Raw genomic sequence first — 23,187 nt, 5'->3', positions numbered from 1 at the left:
ACTATTCCTTGTCCCTAACTGGTAAGTTGTTTGATGAAAGTCAATACATGTGAATCCATAAAATTTCCCTTCTACATGGATTAGGTAAGACACTGTTTTTTTTTTTCTCCCCCAATTTAGTACTTAATACAAGTTTTCTGCCAGTTTTCCGTTAAATTATTTCTGAAGGAGAATCTTTGACCTTACTAAATGCCTGTAACAGCGATTGTGACACATTAAATATTTTAGCAGCTTTCAGCGTCCGTATAGTTGTATTTGTGACTGCACTTATGACCTTTGTCATAATTTCTTCATCCCATTTCTTCCTTTTCCCTGCAGTGTATATTTTGGCTTTGTACTTGGCATCCTAGAACAAAAATGGCACTTGTTAGTCCTGTTGACAAAATGGTCCAAAACTGGCTATACCCCAAATTTAGGCCATTACTACTACATAATTTTTGGCTAGTTACAAAATGATAGAAAACAGGTATTAAAACTAAAGGTATGCTGAAAGCTAAGATTACCCTCAACATGAGGGATTATTTGTGAACACAGAACTCTATGAAAAAATAATGTATGCATATCGGCGAAGGTTTTAAGGTAGTTGAAACTGAATTTATGCTGACCACAGTTGCATGTGAAGATGCTCTTATGTGGTGGCCTTACAGAACAACCGATGTGGTCTGTGAGATTTTTAACTGTGTTCAAATTATTTTTGTTGTATGCAGCATTAGACGCTACCTTGCAGGAACAAAGATGTACAGCATAACTAAATTGATGAGTGTAGTTACATTAGCTGGTGGGAATATACCAGAAGTAACATCAGCCTGCAGATACAGAGCTGCTGCTGTAATGACCACCTCATCAGCTAGGCAAATGCACCAGGACAAGTAGCCTGTGCCCACTCCTCCCTGTGTTCAACCACAACCTGCCCACTCTGAACATTTATACTCAAACAAGAGTATAAAAGAGCACTGCACTCCAGTGAGTAAGAGCAAACAAAATCCTCGATTCCAGACCTCTAATGGATGAAATTCCAGTCACTGCCTTGGTGTTTGAAATGCACTGGTAAGCATCCAGTGTGGAGGTGGGATGCTGTAAGTTTACAATAGAATCAATTCTGAGAAATTTACGTACCAAGGTGTGTACCATATGCTTAGGTAAAGATGATATCTAAAGCAATTCTCTCTCTCAGCTTTGGCATATCATTTTAGTCTTTCTTTTTAAAATGCGCTATGAGAAGTAGTGCCTCAACACAAATAGAAATGCCTAATGCTGGCACTAATATGTGAACATGGAAGTGTACATGTAAAACTGCATCTGCACTCAATTCTAAATTGATTTGTGGAACTGATGAGAGAGCCATCACTCGTTGATGGCGGGAAGAGAAGTTGATGTGGATATCTCTTGGCCAATACAGCTCTACCCCCACTGCATAGGGGCAAGGCAGCTGCCAGAGGTAAATAAAGGATTAAAAAGTAGAAAGTCACTAAACAGAAAACTGACCACTTCAGTATAGATAATGGAGGTGTGAACATAGAGGCTTCAGTAACAGGACCGTCTAGTTCTCCCAATTTGATGCAGAGTCACTACCACATCATAGCAAAAAAGGGAAAGCTCTCTAGAGAGACAGTAGCTACACTCCACCAAAATTCAGAATTCATACAGATGTGATAAAAGGTGGAGGATGAAGTTACTGTTTGCCAATAACTCGTACCAACCCTCACTCATCACCCATAACACTCAGCTAACAAAGTGTTAGTTGTATCAGTGCATGTTCCACTTGTCATACGGCTGTGCTTTGTCTGCTTAGGCACTGCAGCACACCAACAGTCAAGTCCTCTCAGATCATAAGTCTCATTCAGTAACTACTTTATATCAACATAGACACCAATGCACACAAAGTGCTTTGTGACTCCTCCCAACATTTGCTCCTGTGGTCAAATTTTAGATATCTACTTTTATTAGACTTGTGTCCTCCGAGTACAAGTAAAATGAAACATTTCAGTACTGCATCAGGTTGTTGTCTGCCGTAGACTCCTCAAAATGATCACCTACACTTGCAGGTGCAATTTTGTGGGAAATGCTAAATTATGCAAATTCAAGTGGCTGTTTCACTTTAATCCATCTAACAAAGAGAGAGCAGTATCAGAATGGCAGCTGCAAAAAATGGTTGCTAATTTTGGATAAGAAAACCCTGTACATCCACCTGGCTGTTGCAGAACATCATGACAGTTTCCAGGTTTAGTGGGTCACGTGATAGAGGTCATCCACAAAGCCATGGATACATTCATTCTGAAATCTACCTCTCCTGTTCGGAGACCACCTGTTCTGTGATGGAACAGCAATTTCCAATCTGTGTTGAGAAACAGGTGGCTGGTACTGTGAAGATTCAGCAGCAGTCCATCTGCAGAAAATTGAGCAGAATTTTGGGCGACAGGGTCTAAAGCAAGGAAGTATAAGGAGAGCATAAAGAAGTTACAGTATGAGTTCCTGTGCACATCCTATGACAAGGTATAGGGATCAGCAGGGTAAAGTTTATGGAAGAACAGAAAGAATTTCCACTCACTTTTGTATTGAATGACATCACCCTAGTTTCCATTTCTGAAAAAATAGCCCAGGCAGTTGCGGAACACACTTCCTCGACCATCCAGAATCCCATATCTGTTCTGCGCCTTGAAGCTGCTGAGAAGAAGAGTAAGCTGAATTCTATGTTAAACAATACTGAGTTGTACAACTGTCCATTTGCAATGGGGAAACTGAAATCAGCTCTGTAATTTGTCCACGCTACCTCTCTTGAGTTAGAGAAGTTTCGGTATAGTATGTTACAATACCACACCTTGCAATCAAAAGACATACATAATGCACGAGGAAGACTCTTGAATCAGTTGTTAACTGCAATCCATAAAGGTACTAGCCACTCCCAGTATGGACAGTCCCACTATGCTGGAGGTGGCTGTAGAAGTAGCCTTCCTCCAAAAGAAACATCCTGTCACGGTACTTTTCTGTATCAGGAAGGGTTATTATAGCAACTGAAGACACAATATTGTCAAACAACTTCATGAATGGTGAATTTGGGGATACCTTCCCTTCTTGTTCTTCTTGGGCAGATACTGTTTTTGTTACAATTGGAGATGTACTAAAAGACCGCTTTGTTTAAGAGAATACGGAATTGCGAGGAAGTATACTCAGTTTACTCTTTTTCCCATTGCCACCAGTAGCATTACATCCACAGTAAAGATTCCAGTTAAATGCTCCTTGTTCACTGATGATTTCTCAAGTTTCTGTTTGTCCACCAATCTCAGCTTTACAACACACAAACATCAGCTGATAATTAAGTGGTTGAAACAATGGGTTGAAAAATGTTTTTAAATTTTCATCAAAATAAACAATTTGTGCATAGTTTATTTGGTGGCACCTTTTTCATACTGAGCCAAAATTGTGTATGAAAGATGTCAATTTGAATTTTAGCATCCTAGTTTTGGGTCAGCTTTTTCATAATAAATTGACTTGACTGCAACATCTCAAGGAGTTGAAAGTCACATGCCAGAAACTAATGAACAGCCTGAAGTGTCTTAGCAAATGGAACTAGGGAATGGGCCAGTCGTGTGCCCTGCAGTTTTGTAAGACATTTATTCACTTCTGACTTAAATAGAGTTGCATTAAATATGGACCAGAAAAATAGATGTGTCTAAAGATGTTAGGCTCTGTCTGTAATGAGAACATTAAGCTAGCAGTTGGTGCTTTACAAACAAACATGGTTTCATTATATATGCAGAGGCTCGTGAGCCACCAGTCTCGACAAGGCAACATGTCCTAATGCTGAGAGATGATTTGGAGGTTTCGTCACCACCAAATTTATTGGCAGACAACTAAATCACTAATCTACTCCTTTTTCCTGGCTCCAAGCAGGAGAACACCTTTTGGATTAGAAGTGCCAGAACACAAGAAATTAAAATTTTAACTGCATTCTCTTAAATGGACAGCATGGTGATAGTATTTTACGTACTTGTGATCCAAGCAGGCAAAAACACTTGCCTACCTGTTATTCTTCCAGACAAGGTCATCAGTTTCCACATCCCTAACACACACATGCTATCTAAAACGCACTTAGAAGGAATGAGAAATCACTGTAGCATGAAATTTATCTGCTCAGACACTGTGTGTCCTATAATCAGTAGCGGATATATACCCAACGTGGAAGAAGATTCAGAACATTTAACACTTTCTCCTGAACATACAGAGCAAAGAAAAGTAAGTACCTTTCTCATGGGTAACTAATGATAAGGATATTGGGAGCAAAAACATAATAGATACAACAGCCAAAATTCCTGTAGATAGTGCAGTGAAAATTGATCATAGACCTTTACACGGTCTTATCTTGCCAATGAAAAGAAAATTTTGTGTCAACATGTGTGCTGCTGGGAAGTGATTCTGTTAGCTGACAATTACATGGGCAAGGAATAGATTGGCCTGGCATTGAAAGACTTCAATAAAATAGCCTTCACAGTGTTTGTTAACTACTTAAACACAGAAAATTTACATGTATATGCAGTAGAAGTGAAAGAAGAACAAAGACTCATAACTGCTGGTATCACTGTCAATAATAGTACTCCTGAATATTGCAAGAGTGATGGTGTGTTGAAAGATAAAGTATTTGGGGGAGAAGGGACCAAGACTTCTTATGTAAGTACTTTAAAATAATAATAATAATAAAACTGCTGTGGCGCATGGCATCTACTACAGTGGCGCTTCTTTAGCATTTTCAATCAGTTCTGAGGCTGCAAATGCACACAGTTCACTGCAGTGGGCACTCCGTATGCATTTGCACCCTCATGACTGACTGAAAACACCAGAAAATAGACCATTATAAGTTTTCCACTGCAGTGAAATTCATGCACCACAGGGTTAATGAACAAAAGTTAATTTCACAGTGGACACTGTTTGCACAGTAATTCGAAATGGCAGTTCGTGTTGAGAAAGTACATTAATGTATTTTTGATTTAAACTGGCTGTCCGAGGTATATACCAAACAGTTCATACTGAACAGTGTGCAAATAGTAGTCGCACAACTTGGGGATTTACGCATTGCATTTTCAAGATTGTTGTTCAGAATGCCATTTGATGATGAGAAGCAACATTACACATTCAATTATTAGCTTCCTTGTCTGTGGTATGCACTCGGGCAACACAATGACCCATGCCTTACTCGCACTACAGACTCCCTTGTTGATGTTCCATCTATCGACCTCTGCTACATTCGTGACGCTCAACTCATCTTGCTTAGCATTACAAAGAGTACTATGTTTTACAGTTTCTCATTAATCATAATTTAATACTATCATGTTTGTGAAAAAAATAATTGAAATAACATGTTAATAAATGTGCAAACATGCATCATGCATCAGAAAATGTGGTATATAACAAATTCACAAATGAAATAATGGAAACATTCAGTTGCAGACAGGCACAATTAAACAAAATCATTCTGATCCGAGCTGCCAGAGATGGGGGTCATATATGTATGAGGCTTGCATACTTGTGTGTGTGTGTGTGTGTGTGTGTGTGTGTGTGTGTGCGTGTCTTTTGGTCTTTCTTTTTGTGATGAAGGGTGTGGGTGAAACTAGTGTGTATGAGTAATTGTGCCTGTCTGTGTCATTTTTACAGCAAATAGTGATGTATCTTTTCCTTAAATTGTTGAAATATCACAAATAGCAACTGCATGATGTATATAGAAACAAAGTTACAAGACTTACACTGTAATAAATCTCTACGATGTATGAAGGAAAGACAAAGAAAGGAAAGCAGAAAAAATAGAACAGTAGTCATAATGTAGTGGTATCTTCACAGTTGGCATTATTATAGATTGCAATCAAAAGCAGTGTGGGCTTGTAAATTGCATACTCATGTTCAGACAAAAGAAAGTATGTCAGTCTATTTTCTGATGTGGATCATGCAGTGTGGATTGCCGCTGGCTGGGCGGAGAATGTAACTCCAGTAACCCCAGGTTCATTTCAGAGGAGCAGGGAAGTTAAAAGGTAAAGAACATTTAGCCAGTTAGTGTCCACTCTGGCATTGTCTTGGAATAGAAGAGAGCTCAACTTTGCTGTTAATGATTTGACCTTTTTCAGTGTGAACCCATTGATTGTTGCTGTATCAGCAATAAGGCAACAGATGAAAAAGTTACCTTTCAGTAAAATTTAAATAACAAAAATTTCTCATATTCTGGACCTGGGGCTCCTGTCACTGAAAGAATTCACCACAGGTGAAATCAGCAACCTAATTGGGACCTTACATCTAAGTGCAACAAGAGTTTAATTTTATGTAACAATTCAAATCATGAAATGTGGCTACTGTTGTTAAGTACCAAGTAGTATACACAGTTGGTGACACAAAATGGTGACCGTGTTACAGGGGTAGCCAAAGCTGGTTTCAGAGAAAGTGTCAAGGAGTACAAGCAACTGGAACATTTGCATGACAGTTCATATTTACAAGTCAGTTTTTAATATTAATGAAGGGAAGGAATGATTAACTTCAAGTGTCATTGGAGGAAGTGAGGGAACCAGTGTGATTTGTAATATAACAAGGGTCGTGTGACATTGAGAGGCTTCCTCATCAGGCAGCGTGCAAACATAATGTCCTGTGTCCTTACAGTGACTGAGTAACTACCAGAATGGCACCATTTGGCTGCCAACCTGATAATAAGGCAGATTTAAAGCTCATCACAGAATTTTGAAACATAAAGGTTTTGTTTTAACTGTAAGCAGGGAGTATTGATGCATCTTAACTAAAATTTATTTAGAACTTGGTAGTCTTACTGATTACATCCTCTAAGTAATGTTGTAACTCAAGTATCCACCACAGCCAGTCAGAAAATGAAGGCCCAGGTATACAATGCCCAACAAACGTCTTTGATATAAAACAAAATCTTCCTTATTGGAAATCAGTTTTAAAACTTGGAAATCAATTTTAAAACAGTCATGAACAAAATAATTCTTCTGGTTTGAACACAGAATTGTACTTCAGCGGAAGGCCTGTCATAGGTGAAAATCAAAGTTCTGAATAGAAGAGCTGAATCAGAAGTCCTAATGGGACTGGTCAAAGTTCACAACATTAAATTTTTTAAGTCCAGCAAAGTCAGTTTTAAAGACAAACACAGAAATATTAAAAGTCTGTTGGTCAGTCACCATGTTGGGGCCACATCTTCTTCTGGAAGCCCGCGTTAGAGGGTGTAGAGGTAGCTTTGCAGTGATCTCCTGATTGTGGAAATGCAACAACATTCAGTTCCTGGCCCAGAAAGCCCACTCAGTTTGGACTGGCTTTTCAGGACTCGTGCACTGGCCTTAGTATAGCCCTCAATGCCAGGATACAGTTGGTCTTGCTTCCTGTCACATGGCTGGTATAAGAAAGAGGTCCATGGGGCCAGCGACCTTTGCAGGCACTTAGGTTTCCATCTGGTGGCCATAAGTAGCGTGGCATTCATCAAGTGTTAACTTGGCATTCCTCAAGTGTTAACTTCTAGGAAGCCAGCTGCCTGCATAAATTGGGTGTAATGTGTGTTGCTGGTAGCAAAAGCATAAACCCACAATGCAGCAGTAACTGTATATAATGGAGCAAAGAAAAGCTACAAAACTGAAAATATATTAATGTGCAGAAGGCACCAACTCAATTACTTGGTTAAATATTTCTAAAATTCAACCAGAATGATAAATGAAATTAAATAACTTTAACTGAACGAAGAATTGAGTGACACAACTGCAAAATATGCTTCTAAATGTGCCTTACAGACAAATAATAACTTATTTAGAATAAACACCTGAAGTGTGATTCTTCCATCCATATTTATGTTATCACAACAGTGAGGTAATTAGATTAATTTAAACTTAATAGAAAGATTGAAAAATAAAATATGACAGTAAAACATCATCAAATAAATTAGTACTAACAGTAGTAAAAGATTGTTGCTTGAATCAGTCACAAAAGTATGCAACATGCAAGACAAATACAAAGTAACAGTTTCGGTTAAATAAAACAGTTCTAGGTGAGATTAAAAGAGATTACAAAATTATTATTCATATCTGTATAAAAATAAAATTTGTCATTAACTGTGTGTTTCATCTTGGTACAATCCATTGGGACAGGGAAAACACTTGTGATCAGTTGGAGATGCCATATGCAGTAGACTAAATCATTTGTGTATGTAAGCCAGTATAAAGTCTTGCTCATTATCAGAATAGCAAACAGGCAGGCAGGAGGTCACTGAAATTATGTTAACTAAGATACCGTGTTTGTGAAATGCTGTAATATGTAGTGTGACATGTTGCTGTTCTTGTGTGATCAACTGATCCAAGGACTGCAGCAATTCTTTGTTTTTAATATCTTGATAATACAGGATGTGTACTGAGAAAGAAATTAAATTTTTATAGGAATAACAGAAATTGTTCAATAGTAACTTTCAAAGTTTCTTTCAGTTGTGAGGAGAACTCGATACCAGGTCAAAGGATATTGCGATATCACAGTGGGACACTCTGAATAAAAGTCTGCTATTGTTCAGAGGCGAAAGATTCTTGTCTGGAATGTAGCCTTATATGGAAGTGAAACATGAGTGATAAGCAGTTCTCTGATACGGGGTGCTATAGAAGGATCCTGGGAAGAAAAGATAATGGCGCAATTTGGCTTAAAGAAGGGTTGGTCTATAGAACAATTCTGAGGCATCAAGGAGCTGCCAATATAGTATAAAAGCTGTAGAGGGAGACAAAGGGATGAATAAAGTAATCAGGTTATAATGTATCTAGGTTGCAATATGTATTTGGAGAAGAGGAGACTTGCATAGCATAGACTGGTGTGTAAAACTGCATCATATCAATCATTAGATTGGTCTCAACAGCAACAACTCAGTATCTATGTGGAGTGAACACCAACTGAAACCATAATGTGATATGGGTCAACATATGACCACCTGGTTCCTATGCAGTAGAACAAAGGTAACTAAAATTCAACTCAGACAGACACATGTTACTTTCCACCAACATTAGTGAAATTTGACAAAGGGAGGTGTTAGTGTATAAAGTTAATTGTTACAAACATAGTTTAAGCTATCTGGTAACTCTGTAATTCTCCAGCAGACAAAGCGGTGTGTGCTTATTGATCACTGGTTATAATTAAGTAGTCCTTTGTTTGCCAGGCTGTCTACTTGTGATTATATTCCAGAGAATAGGCAAGGTGGAAAACTTATATCCTCCTCGGTTTAGACAAGAGATAGGTATCCACAAGTGAATAATAAGTTTGTGGTAATCATGGGTCTGCTTCACAGTAATGAATTTATAATACAGTCGCAAAAAGTTAGATCTCAGGGGATATGTCACTTGAAGAGTGGGGCGTAAGTGTGTTGAAGTATTTGTAAGGGTACAAAGCAAGGATTTGGGATGAATAAATATTGTACTAAATTTATTTTGTAGGCCAGTCTAAAAGACAAACACTAATATATCCCACTTGGGTGGGCACGGAGTTTAGGGTGTAGAATATGGTGTGTAATACTAGGAATATCATTAAAGCTGCAATCACATTACTGTGTTACTTTTGAATAGCATCCATATCGTGAGTTATTGTGGCACAATGATATAGCAGGTGGACGTTGACCAATCATATGTATTGTGTGACCAATCATATTTGTTGCATATAAGGCAATAAAATTTCTTGAATATGTTTCAAGCATATAGTATTGTGTGTGATGGTAGATTGTATGTGTTCAACTAAGTTAAATGTTTAAATGTTTGTTTGAATTTCCATTTTCACCAGGAGGTACTGTATGATCATGGGTGCCAAATAAGAACTGTAAGGCAACATCTCTAGCATTAAACCAGGCTTGCTTGGTGCATACAAGGGGAACTATTTCTGGTAGGCGACATAGCTGGACCTTCAGTCAACCCACAATCTAGTTTATTTCTTGTACTGTGTGAAAGGTATTTGAGCTTCCAAGTCTCATCAGTGCCAGATCCAGTCCATGTAACTGCTGGGACAGTTATCGTAAAGTCATGACAAATCAACTACAGTGATTACTTCAGTAAAATGCTGTGTGAATATAATGTTGGAGGTGTGCTCAAATAGCACTCCCAACAATGATGGATTAATTTCCAGAAGTGGCTGAGTATAACACAAGGCAAGTTACAATGCAGTCATTACTAAATGAAGAGGTGATGTTCTGTGTCACTCACTTCCAGCTGATCCATGAGTAGTGTGCATAGTGCACTGCAGCTACTGTGCTGGATACTGATTGGTTCTCTAAAATGCCAAGCATCATTAGTTACAATGCCTGATATGTGCTACTGCCAGTACCTTCCGTAAACTTACAAAATATTGTTAGGAATTTTGCTAGATCAAACAAAGTAACACACAAAAATCAAATAGAGATACAAATTAATGAACTCAATATTATTATGTAAAATAAGAAACTCTGAGTAACTTCAGACATAAGAAAAATAAAACCGTATCGTTGGACAATAAAAGAAATGACCAGAGCTAATAGGGTACTTTTGGTAATAGTCAGTGTATTGGAAAAAATCAATTGGCAGTTTTGTATTTTCCAGCACAGACAGTGTTCTTCTTCTTCTTCTTCTTCTTAAAAAAAGTCTTGCATTGTTGTAATGACAGCAAAGAACAAGCAAATATATGCATTATGACGTATCTTAGCCTCAAAGAAGTACAAGAAATGTTCTGAATTCACAGTAGGGTGACAAAAGCAAAAGTTGTGGATGGAGAATAATGCAGGTAATATCAGAAATTAATATGACAAATAGTGCATAGGAAGTCAAATAAACTCATGCAGTTTCCATATCATTCTTCAGGAGTCAGGATTAAAAGCTTCCTTCAGATAAGAGTGTAGTTTCCAGCAGTAGAACTATACTCTTAGGGAGCCAGATTCCTTTTGCATAAAATTTCATCATAGCCAACCCTCCACATTCTGGACTGTTGACCAGGCTGATCGAAACTCGGAGCATATCTGTGTGATTGACCGTACAAAAGCATGCATGTTTACAAAAGGGATTAGATGAGGTATATGATGTGCTGTATTGGCAAGATTATTTATAAACTCAAGGCAAACTTTCTCGTGAAGAAACATATCTGCAGTGGAAATGGATAAAAAAAAAGAAATGGGTGCTAATATATATTTGATGTGTGCCCTGGAAACATACATAAAACTAGAAAAGGAAACAACAGTAACTGCAGAACTACTTTATTCCAGTGGCAAACAGTCTACAAAAGATGGTGAATTGTGTCACAAATAAGTACTTGGAGGCAGGTCATGTAGCATCACGGTGGGTTGCACTTATTCACCAGCAATTAGACAGTATATGTTTGTGTCAGAGAGTGAGATCTTTTTTTCTGGAGATTCCTGCAAAAACAATGTAGCAGCCTTCTCTATGATAGTCACTTAAGAGCTGCTCTTTTGTTGCACGAATTTTCAGAGTTTTGTAAACTTTTAACATAACTTTGTCATACTGAAAAATGCTTAAAACTAGGTAACAACAATGTCTCAACATAGTGGAATAATGCAAATGTATGACAGAACCATTTATAGCAGATGTGAGTAAATCGCCTTATAGGAAATCAAATGCGGTTTCGTACATCCTGGCATTGTACAATGAAATCACAGTGAATGATCCCGTTTGGAGCTCAAGCTGTTCACATAGTATTACAACATTTGGACTACAGTTTAATGTTTGCTATTACTCATAGTGTGAAATGGCGTAATTCTCCAGTTCTTTATTTTAAGTAGTTGGCGTACCTATACCATAAGATTAGGCATAAAGTGGCATAAAGTTTGTCCTGTGATATTGGTCTCTGGACTTGCGAACTGTAGTACTAAATAGTGACAAATCCTTTCACAACCATATCAGCGCTCATGTCCTCAACTGGCATCATAATAAGATAGTGAGGAAAATGGTCAGTGATAGATAAAACTTATGTTATTTTGGGTTGTTAACAGGACTGTTTTCAATGTATCAAGTGCTACAATTTCAAAAGGTCCTGATGCCTCAGATAAGGTTTGTAGAGGTATCTTTGGTCTTCATTCTTGCACTCTCTTAGCCCAAGGGAGACAGTTTTTAATGTAATCCTGTACATCTCCCGTTGGATGTGACGACCAGCAACAGCATGTAATGTCCATTTTTCCCATTAGGACATGCCTCTGTGCTAATGTGGCATTGTTCCAATATGTGCTTGCAGATAGTCTTTGGAACTATTATCTGTTCTGCAAGAGGCATTTTCTTATATAAAACATCACCTTTTGTAACGAAGTCCATTCAGATAGCCAATTTCTCACACTCAGCATCAAAGTCTTGTGCCTATAATGCCTCAATAAACACATCTTCTACATGCAACATCTTAATTTTCCTACTGAAGGCCTCTGTGTTCAATACAATTTTCCCAGCTTGTATTTGAATATCTAGTCATATTCACTGAGTTTTAAGGCCCACGTAACAAGTCTGCTGGGGTATTTTAAACTTACTAGCTATTGTAGAATATCATTCTCAGTAATTACCATGAACTGTTGCCCATATAGGTAACACCAAAAGTAATGAATGCCAAAAACAGGTGCCAGAAGTTCCTTTTCTCTGGTGCTGAAGTTCTGCTCATCTTGATTCAGCTACTATGGTGCATAAGTAATTGATTTTCTTCACCAACTTGTATTTGACTCAGTACATAGCCTACTACAAAGTGGATACACAAAGACAGGTGACTTCTAAAATTTTCCTTACTTTTAACGCGGCACTCTTGCAGTCTGCTGCCGAGGCAAAAGAATTTCCCATCTTTGGTTATTTTGCAAGAGGTTTCATGGTGGTGGCTGTATATTCCTCATAGAAATGTTCATAGTAATTTGCTTACCCAACTAGTGATTGCAATTCTTTAACATTTCTTGGTGTTGGAAAATATTCCACTGCATCTGTTAACTGGTGTTCTGGTCTTGATACCATCTGTTGCAAGTATACGGACTAGATAGTGCACTTTTGATTGCATGAAACTGCCCTTTCCTAATTTCAAATTTAGATTAGCATCAGTAATATGAATTAGTATGTTTCTAAGCCAGACTACGTGCTCTCTCATCGTTCTTGGAAAGACAATTCTCTCATCCATCTACACTTAGACACATGGTCAGTTGGCTTTAAAACTCATAAAAGTAAAACAACCAAAACATTTTAGATTTTTGTATTGCCCAGAGTGCACACCTGAGGTTGTCTTTTCCAGTTCTTTCATAGTTATCAGTATTTGATGGTAACTGGTTATCATATCAAAGTTGGTGAAAAATTTCAAACAGTAGAAACTCCAGGTAGGAATGTCAGCTAATTAGGAAGAGTTAGATAGCTGCTTAGAGCTAGCACGACCCATAGGAATCTCTTGGTATGCTGAGGTTGCTGGAAGTCATTTCTTCAATCAAGGTTGTAAATTTGGCTGGAATGGGGTACAATACATTGTGATCTGCCTTACACAAGTGTTCAGCTTTCTTTCTAATTTCTACTTGTATATGTGCCATAACTAAGGTAGAATTAATGTAAACTGTTCATTCAAGCTGTTTGTTTCCTGGTATATCAGCATTTATGTCCTGTAGTCCGGCAAATATTGTACTCCAGAGAATTTCAATGTCTCTGCTTCCAAAATTATCTATGCTCAATCACAAAAAAAATACTCTTTTCCAACACACTTTGTCGAAATAAATCATACTTCAAATGCATCTGCTTATCATCTGGAACTTAATTGCTTTTTAGTGGGTTGATTAAGAAAATATCTGCTCTTGAAAAACATTTCTTTACCTCTTACTAAAGAATGTTTCTTGTACGGTCTGATATTTTCTTGGCTTTGTTTAAGATCAAGTCTGTGGGAAGTAGTTTAGTGGGTGGTTGGAATGCAGTCATTCATTAAGGACTGTCTCGTGTCCATATAGTGGGGACATTACCAAAATGGTGGACATTTCCCCCAGTTTGGACTTCCTGTATTCAGAAGTCAACTTTGTGTAAGATGGCATCAAAATCATGGTCATACTTCCACAACATTTCAAATGTTAACTGATACTTCCCACTGTTTAATTCCATTTCCACATTTTGCAAGTGTGTTGGGTAAATTACCTTTTTTCCCCAATCCACACTGTCTACAACATGGTGGTTTTACTTCTCTACTATTGGTAGATTTAACAAACAACACACTTATTTCTGCACCTGTATCATTAATAAAGGTACACTATCTACCATTGGGTTTACCTTGAAAGGTTAAGTTTGCAACATGGGTGAATCCTACCTCTTTCACTCAAGTTGCTCTGTAAGATGCGAGTGCATGGCATTGGCAGAACTGCTCCTGTTCAGGTTACCCCTATTTGCTTTCATCTACACATTCCCCCGAGTGCCTCGGTAACCTATTTGATTAGCCGAGTGACTGTAAATTCAGACGTTTCAGTGTTTTCAGTCTCTTGTGTCCAGTCTTAGGCACATGTTGATTCCAAACACTCATATGTTTTGTAGCTTAGGCGTTTGCAAATAGTGCAGCACACTTTGACAATGATCAAACAGTTGTTACACTTTGACAATGAATGCACATAGAGTGGGATTTAACGTGTAGGGGATTGGATGAATTGCTAGACCTCCTCGCATAGAAACAGTAGTCATATGGCCTTCTGTAGCACCGTCGACAGAGCTTGCTTGACCTCAGCAACTATGTGTGGGTAAATCCATTGCAATAATATGTCCACACAGCAAGCTTCTGCTCTACAAGAGTAGTGTGAGAGAAACTAACTCCAATAATCTGTGAGCCATCTTAGAGGGAAAGAGAAGTTAAAAGGTAAGGAGGATTAGGCTAGTTGTGTGCTCTGGCAGTGATATGGAACAGAAGAAAGCTCCATTTTATAGCCTTAGTTCTGAGAGCCCTGTGTGATTTGATTGGCAGAGTGACTTTGCTGACAATGATAAGGCCTATGCTGCTATGAAGCAGTAGATTGTTACTGCATCAGTGGTAAAGTGTCAAGCTGAAAAGGCACTCTTTTTGTAAAATTAATATAATAAAAATGCCTCACATTTTGGCTTGGGGTACATTGAGCAGGATGTTGTTAATGCCTTTGTTTTCTAGCCACAAGTGAGAATAATATAACAATCTACATAGTGATGGTTATACTGATACTGATTGCCATTCAGGTAAAAAGGTCAAACAATTCTTTACCACTACGCACAAGTTTTTACAACTACTTTTTTGGCTGATTTTCCAGAAAGTAGTTTCCAGGAAGCTAATTTAATGATACTTTAAAATTTTTGACATGCTTTTGTAACTTGGCAGTCAGTTTAAAAGGAATTATCAGCATTTATAAAATATGTGATAATTTAAGACACTCTATGATAGTCTGTCTGTAATTTTGATAATTGTGCTACAGATTAACTTCAGAAGACTTTGAAGTCCTGTAGAACCAAATATGTATCTGTTAGGTGCACCCAGAAATTCAACTTTCATAGGTTAAGTTCAAGCTGTTAAATATAATTAGATAGTACTACTTTGTAGATAATTATTTATGACATTCAAAAGTAATTATCCGATAAAAAATATGAAGTGTAATTAAACATTAGTAGAGTCCCCATTATCAGTTGCCATAGCTGCAGCACATGCCTGTCTGATGAAACAACAAGCTAAAGCAATGCCTGGAGAAATAACCATCCAGTTGCAAATAATTGTTGAATACATGGACCTAGGTTTTGACACATCTAACGATGTCTTCATCAGAATGAAATTTTCAAATTCCTGTAAAATAATACAAAGAAAAATAAGTTTGACAAAAACATTAACCAAGATGAAAAAAGTCGTAACATAGAATGGTTCCTTAAGTAAAACTACATTGCAAGAAGGCCTTCTCGCAATGTAATTTTATGTAAGTAAACCATTGTGTGTTTTCTTTGTATTATTTTATAGGAATTTTAAAATTTCATTCTGATGAAGACACCCTTGGAGCTATCAAAATGTAGATCAATGTACTAAAAAATTATTTGCAACTGGTTGGCTGTATTATATATCCACTGAAATATATATAAGGTTGCTGAAAGAAAGCTATGTTCAAAACTGCTAAAGCAATATCTCAGATTTTTGTGCTGGCTATTTCTTCAGTGAGAGTAAAAGACGAAGGTTAAAGTAGGGTAAAGATGTGGAGAACAAAAGAAATTCTGCCTCAAGAAATTCTTAGAGTACAACTTAGGAGCCATTACTTCCAGTTTCTCATTTACCTTGGACTTAGTCATCTGCAATTCTGGGTGATTTTTCATCAGTAGTTTCCCAGTTTATTCAGCTTGTATCTGATTGTAGTCTCAACATACAAGTGGTTGATCCCGGAAGCTGCAGTTCATGTACTTAGGTTTTGTTAACATGTAATCAGTAGTTTGTTGATTGCACTCCTAGGTAGTTGCTCACATTCTTCACTTGTCAGAAATCTATCATAATATGGTTAATGCAGCAGATGCTTTTATTGCCCTATATGTTTCTTGTGTAATATGCTGGCTAAGTGTTACACTACAAATTCAAAGACCTGGAGTTGAAACCTGAGTTGACCCTAAGTTTTTTTTCTATCATTTACTGCATTTGTCACCTCTGGCAATGACTTGGGTATATAATGCCAAGTTGGACCATTTATCAGAATCAACATTAAACTGTGACTCCCATTATAACTGACTAGGTAAGTTCAAATAAGACCATACCTAATAAAGTGCTGTGGTGCTCAAACCAACCTTCGGATGATGAGCTTGACCTTTTTGTATATACGTCTTATACATGTGACATCATACTGGAACTTAGTTGAGAGAGAATAAGTATAGCCTTGACATAATAATATTCATGTGGATTTCTGTTGGTTTTTTGATTATAGCTACTTGTGCGCAGATGCATGTGCATGTACCAGTTTGTTTATGGTGCTAAGAGATACAAGAGGACTTGTCTTGCATGTGCGTGAATTTTTATTTCATTTTTATTTTATTTTAAAATCAGTGTACTCCCTGCCACAGCAACATGCATTATTATTCTTTACTGAGCATTACACTGCACATATAACGTCTAACAAAATGACCAAGAAAATATTGTTCAAACTTCAGCTATTGCACAGTTGTTCTACAGACAGTTTGCAGCACAGTAGTAGATATATAGTGCACTCATTATCAATACCAATTTGTTCATTTATTACACACATTCTCTGAAATTAGTTATTTGCACAATTTCTAAACTCAATGAAGTGACCAGGTGAAAATGTAAACAGGAGAAATTTGTTTAAAGATGTTTGTTATGTGATCTTACAAATGGGATCCTTTTCATATTGTTTTGAATATTGTTCTGTTTAAAAGTTAATACTAACTGTACAGGTTTAATTCAGTTTCACCTAAGTTTACAAGCATCTTAGATGCTTTTTAGAAATATATTATCACATCAATTTCTGATAGGTATTTCCTATAGGTATACCTTGTTGTTCATGCACACCTACGTTTGAATGTTTCTTATATCTTTGTTAAATGATGATTTCTTTTCCACACTCCACTTTATTGTATTGCTTAAGACTTGATTCCATTATTACCCTGTTGTAATTCATCTTTCTAGAACTGCCTGAATGTATTTAATCCTCATTGTAGTTTAAGACTGTATTCAGAGTGCCATATTACATGTAAAATGTATTATTGATACATGCCATTTTTATCATCATCATTGTCATCTTTTTCAATCTAAATGGGGTTTTATTTGTGTTTGATTTGTGTCAAATGAGATACAATAAATAGGAAGAAACTTGTGGTAGTACTGACAGATCTTGAGGGGGAAATAATATTGGTTGCGAATGTTTCTGGCCGCAGGTTATTCATTTGGAACTGTCAAGAAAAAGAGAGGCTGCGGAGTCATGTACTTGTGTGAAAAACCAAAGCTTCTTTCAAAATACAATGTCAAAAGAAACTTAACTTGGGCACAAGAAAATAAATGTTTGCTTTTTTTCCTTTATATCTGATAAAATCAACACCTTTCCTCATAATACACCCATTTCATATAAAAAAAAAAGGTTGTTCAAATGGGAAGAAAAAAGTAATAATAATATTCAGATCAGACGCACACATAGATTGGCCAGTGGTTAAATCCCAAGAAGTGCAATTCTCACTGCTGCCAATAGAACCACTTAAAATAGAGCAGAGCACTCCTAGCTATCAGAACAATAGGCTCCTTTACTGGAGAGGAAATAACTGGTTGGGTCAAGCTGGAAAGGGGACCAGATCACTCAAGACACCAGAGTATGAGGGAACCACGTGTTCCATTGATGAAGGGAAGTGAAGATGAAGAAAGATGTATCACAGAGAACAAGAGGCCAAGGAAGTGCATTAATATGCACTCTGCCACATTCAGTTAGAGATTGTAGTATCAGAATAAGAGGTAAAGATGCAGTATTCTGTCCTTTTTTCATTTTCTCTTTGTCCAATTCTTTACAAAAATTAAAATATTGGGGGACAGGGTGGGGATAAATAAAAGGGATTGCAATTATGAGGGGGAACAAGAATAAAAAAAGTAAATATCAGAATTCTACCAAACAGCATATAGGAAACAGAGTGGGGTAGGCTAACAGAAGTTAAGTCCAGGATAACAGCAGAATGAAAGAAAATGTATAACAGCAAATTACTGTCTCAAGAGATCAGGGAACTATGACAGACCACCCAGCCAGTCCATTTTGTATAGTGAGGCAACCAGATCTCTTGAGTTAGGCTGCCAAGTATGCTCTGTAATAGGGTATTGGATAACCCTAAGATGGACAGTTGTTCTGTTTCCATTCATTCATTTTGCCAGTTAGGTGGTAACCATCCCTATATTGAAAGTTGTGGAGTGAACATGTCAGTTGGTAAGCAACAGGATTCAGAGGTAGCCACACCTTAAATGTTGCTCATTTTAGTCCAATCAATGAAGGAAAATTGGGGAAAAAAATTGTGTAGTCACAAATTTTTGTGCAATGCTTCGAGGGGGTGTCCTGAACAATGTACTAAAAATCCTGGTCAGTGGAATGTGGGCATTTGGATGGGGGGTTTAAAGGTCACTTTTTTATGTTTTTCTTGAAAGCCTTGGCTCTCAATGAAAATGTTTCCTATCACAAAATTAAAATACATTAAATTTCCTACAAAAAGGTCCTATTCAGTTTTTTCTATAGGACTAGTAGTTTCCATGTTGCAGGGGATGGAAAAATGAAAAATCAAAGATTATTAGAAATATTCTTTTAACAATATTAAATCAATGTTTATCTTTAAATTAGGTGGGTTAAATACAAATATTAAATGTATGTACTACATCTAAGTGCAGTAGAGCCATGTTAAAGGATAAAACGTTTTCTGGGTGTAATATGGTCAAAGGGAGAGGGGGGGGGGGGGGGGGGGGAGAGTATAGTAGTAATAGGGAAGGTAAATTGCCGGATTGTTCATGCATAGGTCTGCAAAGTGATGTTCGAGCAGCTGGCAGCTGATTTCCCGCTCACTCTATCCCGTTACGTCACAAAAACCAACTACACAGCGTGTCACAAAACTATGCTGACCCTCCATAGCACACATTTGAATTACTGTTGACACCGTGCACAAAAATGCTGGGGGACGTTGATTTTCCTCAAAATGCACTAATACTACATGGAATGCAGATATGATTTACTAACAACACTGACACAAGAAACATATGTTGACAGAGTTTATGTGAATCTCTGCACACTGTTCTACACTGCTAGATGGGGAATTGATTCTTAATCCTCCTGTGTGGCAGCTATAGTGTTCTTCTGAGAAATTTTAGATGCCCCATTATTAGTGTTCCTAGATTTTCAGTTTACAGGCTGTCTGTACCACCTCAGCATTACATGTCCACCTCTCTTGTGTCAGTAGACAAAATAATTTCACTGAGATTGTGTTTATATAGTGGAGTTATTTTTATTTTATTAAATGAGAACTTTTGCAGATCTTAAGTGAACTTTTATGTAAAGTACATTCCAGTAAACAATGGCTGAGAAGTGTTTAATTTGTAGGAGTGATGATGTCAATGATGTATGTAGTGTCGATAGAAAAGGGATTGGTTTGGTACACTTCACTGCTGTGTATCACTGACAGCATATTATAAAGCAGTATAATTGTGATGTATTCACTTGCTGGTGTATTAATGAATGACCAGAAAGTTAATGCACTTTTCATGTCATTAACTGTGTTACTATTATGCTGGATAAATCTTTTCCATTCAGAAATTTCTGTCACTTGAAGAGTTGGCTGCACTGTGTAGAGCCACGTACCACAAATTCACAGTATATCTTCCACGAGGGATATTTCTTGTTTGTTGGTTGGTTGGTTTATTTAATGTGAACCAAAATTTGAATGTGGGTCTCAGTGAGTTACCTTCACTGACTGTACCAAGAAATGCCGCAAAGTTCCTGGGAGTTGAGGAATGCCTGTTCTCTCATCCCGTTGCAAAACATTCGATGCACCCACCTGTTACCACCGACACTGACCCCACTGCTGGTAAATGTGCAACATTAAAGATAGGGCAACTTGCAGATTTATCAAATTTGGCTACCAGCTAACTTCATGGATGGGCAAAATGGATGAATGGATGCACAATGCTGTGCATTGGTGATATCCAATACTCAGTTGCTGCACAGTGCAGTACACCTGAGTGCCTGCTTCACTGTAAGGGCCATTTAGATCCGGGCAAGAACCAGTGTATCCAGTGTGACAAGGCTGTTGTCTCCTAGTTCTGTGAACTCCTCAGATGGTAACTGCCTTCCAACATATCCTCGTAGCCTGCTCCTCTCACAGACTTAACCTCAATTAGCCTGAATTGCATTGCATTTTTTGTGAGGTGTTTGTCTTATTTTATTATTTACTTTTTTATTCTTTCACCCTCGTAGTTGTAAATAATATTTAGTTTTTTCTCTTTATTTTCATTCTGTGATTGCATTATTATTTCCAGTTTTCTGAGAAAAATCACCTTTACCTCTCATTCTGGCCCTATTATACTCTATAGATTGAAATTGGCACTGTGTTTTGTTAATGATTTTTGTTTGACCTCCTGCTCAGACAGATGCCTTCAACTTCTCCCTCCACAACTAGATTTAATACTTTCTGTAACATTTTATAAACTGCGGAAAAAAGAGCTTCACAACCTTAGCTCAACAATTAGTGACGTGCCTTACCCTTCAAACAAGCACCAACCAGTTCTGTTTTCCTTCATGAAAAAGGAACTATTGTGTGCACGTGCGCTCTGCAGTAGTTTATTTAATTTTTTTGTTTTTCTGTAATAATGTAAGCATGCTATTTTATTTATTAGCTCTTTATTTGTGTTTGGAAATTTTTGCCAGCCTTAATTGAGTGTGTTTTTATATTGCTAACATGCAGTTTTTCATTTGATAGCCTCCTAACACAGAAGACAAATGCTTGCCACCTCCACCTCTACCAAGCCCTGCTAGTACAATAGAATCATTAACAAGGGAATTTGAGCATTCTTTGGATATTCGCTCTGCAACAAAGGGGCAATATGTTGTTAAACCACAGGTGGGTAAATAACACTGTTAAGTTTGTGTTGAGACACAGATACTAAAGTTGTGGTTACTCAGTGACCATTTACTTGGTGATTCAAATGGCTGCACTAATTTCAATATAGAATGAGTCCTAGAAATCACAGATAGTAAAGGTTTATAGTAGCTGATGTGTCAGATTTTGATTTTATATAATTGCAATGATAATGCTTAATGAATGTCATATTAAAATGTTCTTCTTTGTGCCTTCACCGCAAGTTTTTTATACTTTATCTAACATTTTGTAAACTGCAGAAAAGGGACCTTATGTCCTTAGCTCCACACACCCAGTTATTTTATTTCATCAATCATAAACAATGTTTTTGTTAAGACTGCAGTTGTGCAGATACTGATTGAAATAATTAAGTTTTTGTGGTACACATTTTATATTTCAGCAAAGATAATCAGTTTTTGACAATATAATGTAGTTGACAGATAAAAAACCTACTCAGCCTGTCCTTTTTTTTCCATCCTGTCTGGTAAGTTTCCCCTTCTGGGTGACTTTTCCGAACTCTACCTTCTACCGCTTTTTCTAGACCTCTCCAGTCCTTTTTCTTCACCACTCTTTTTTCTCCTTCAACCCTTCTTCCAGAAGTAGCAGCCACTTGCTCCAAGAACTTGCATAAGTGAAACCTTTATTTTATATATGTGTTCTCCTGCTGCCAATTAGTGAGTAGATTTTTTATCTATGTAATTACATTTTATATTTCATTTCGCTAACAACGATAATTAATTCTTCCCACATTCACTGAAAACACAAAGTTGAGAAATTTCTGTGACTGGATTCCCTCCTCCCCCCCCCCCCCCCCCCCCCCAATGCTTGTGAGCCACACAGTAGTTATCATGCATTAACAGCTGACACTTTTTAAACAAGAACTTCACTGCTTTGGAAGGTGGCAGACTGTATAGTTCTGTTCTAGTGATAGAGGATAAGACAAAGATTATGTTAGTGAAAACAAGGTCTGTAGCCATTTTCACTAGCTTACTGGTTTCATGTCCAGTAAAGTTTTACATTAAAGTTTGGATGATAATTAAGTAAAGGGTTAAATTACAGTTTAAGGTAAGTAGTAGTGTATAAAGGCCAGAGTAATGAAATGGAATTTGCTTAGGACACATGTTGCAAAAGCCAACTGCAGAAGCTAAAAGTGAATGGAACTGTTCCATGAGGTAATTTCGGGCAAAGCAAGCAACATTTCCACAGTGTCGTAGTGTATGTCTCCACCCAACATTGGCTGGTGCTGGCCACATTAAACTGCACGAATGCTTAAAATTTTTCCTCTTAAAAATGTAATTATATGTTACAAGTTGATATGTTTAGAAAGTAATGCTTTCCAAATTTAATTGCAGTTCTGTTGTTATTTATTGTTTTCTGCAAAATAATTATAATGGCTAGGTATCTGACGAAGTTTGAAATTAGCTTATTTCGGACTAAAAACAACTCCATGGAAACTATTTTATCCTCAGATTACCTTATCACTAATTGTTAAGATGTCTGTAAATTCTGTGGAGCTGTTATAGATCAGTGCAGTATCCATCTTTAAGGAGTGCAAAGTCATCTGAAAGACTTCGTACATGGAAAAGGCTGATATATGTTGCCAGCTTTCTTTCATCATCAGGACTATCAAAAACTTGTGTATTCT

The 23,187-nt window shown here is 37.2% G+C and overlaps 1 protein-coding gene across 1 annotated transcript in view; it reads left to right on the top strand.

Annotated features, from left to right (window-relative positions):
* LOC124612502 (WD repeat-containing protein 44) overlaps positions 1–23,187 on the top strand; it is a 151,838-nt gene that overhangs the window by 90,147 nt on the left and 38,504 nt on the right. Inside the window, exon 5 of the mRNA XM_047140747.1 lies at positions 21,384–21,524. Coding sequence (XP_046996703.1) covers positions 21,384–21,524 — 141 coding nt within the window. The remainder of the gene's footprint in view (positions 1–21,383; positions 21,525–23,187) is intronic.

Source organism: Schistocerca americana, chromosome 1 (assembly GCF_021461395.2).
Source record: "Schistocerca americana isolate TAMUIC-IGC-003095 chromosome 1, iqSchAmer2.1, whole genome shotgun sequence".
NCBI classification, from domain to species: Eukaryota; Metazoa; Arthropoda; class Insecta; order Orthoptera; family Acrididae; genus Schistocerca; species Schistocerca americana.
This window is presented reverse-complemented; position numbering and strand designations above follow the sequence as displayed.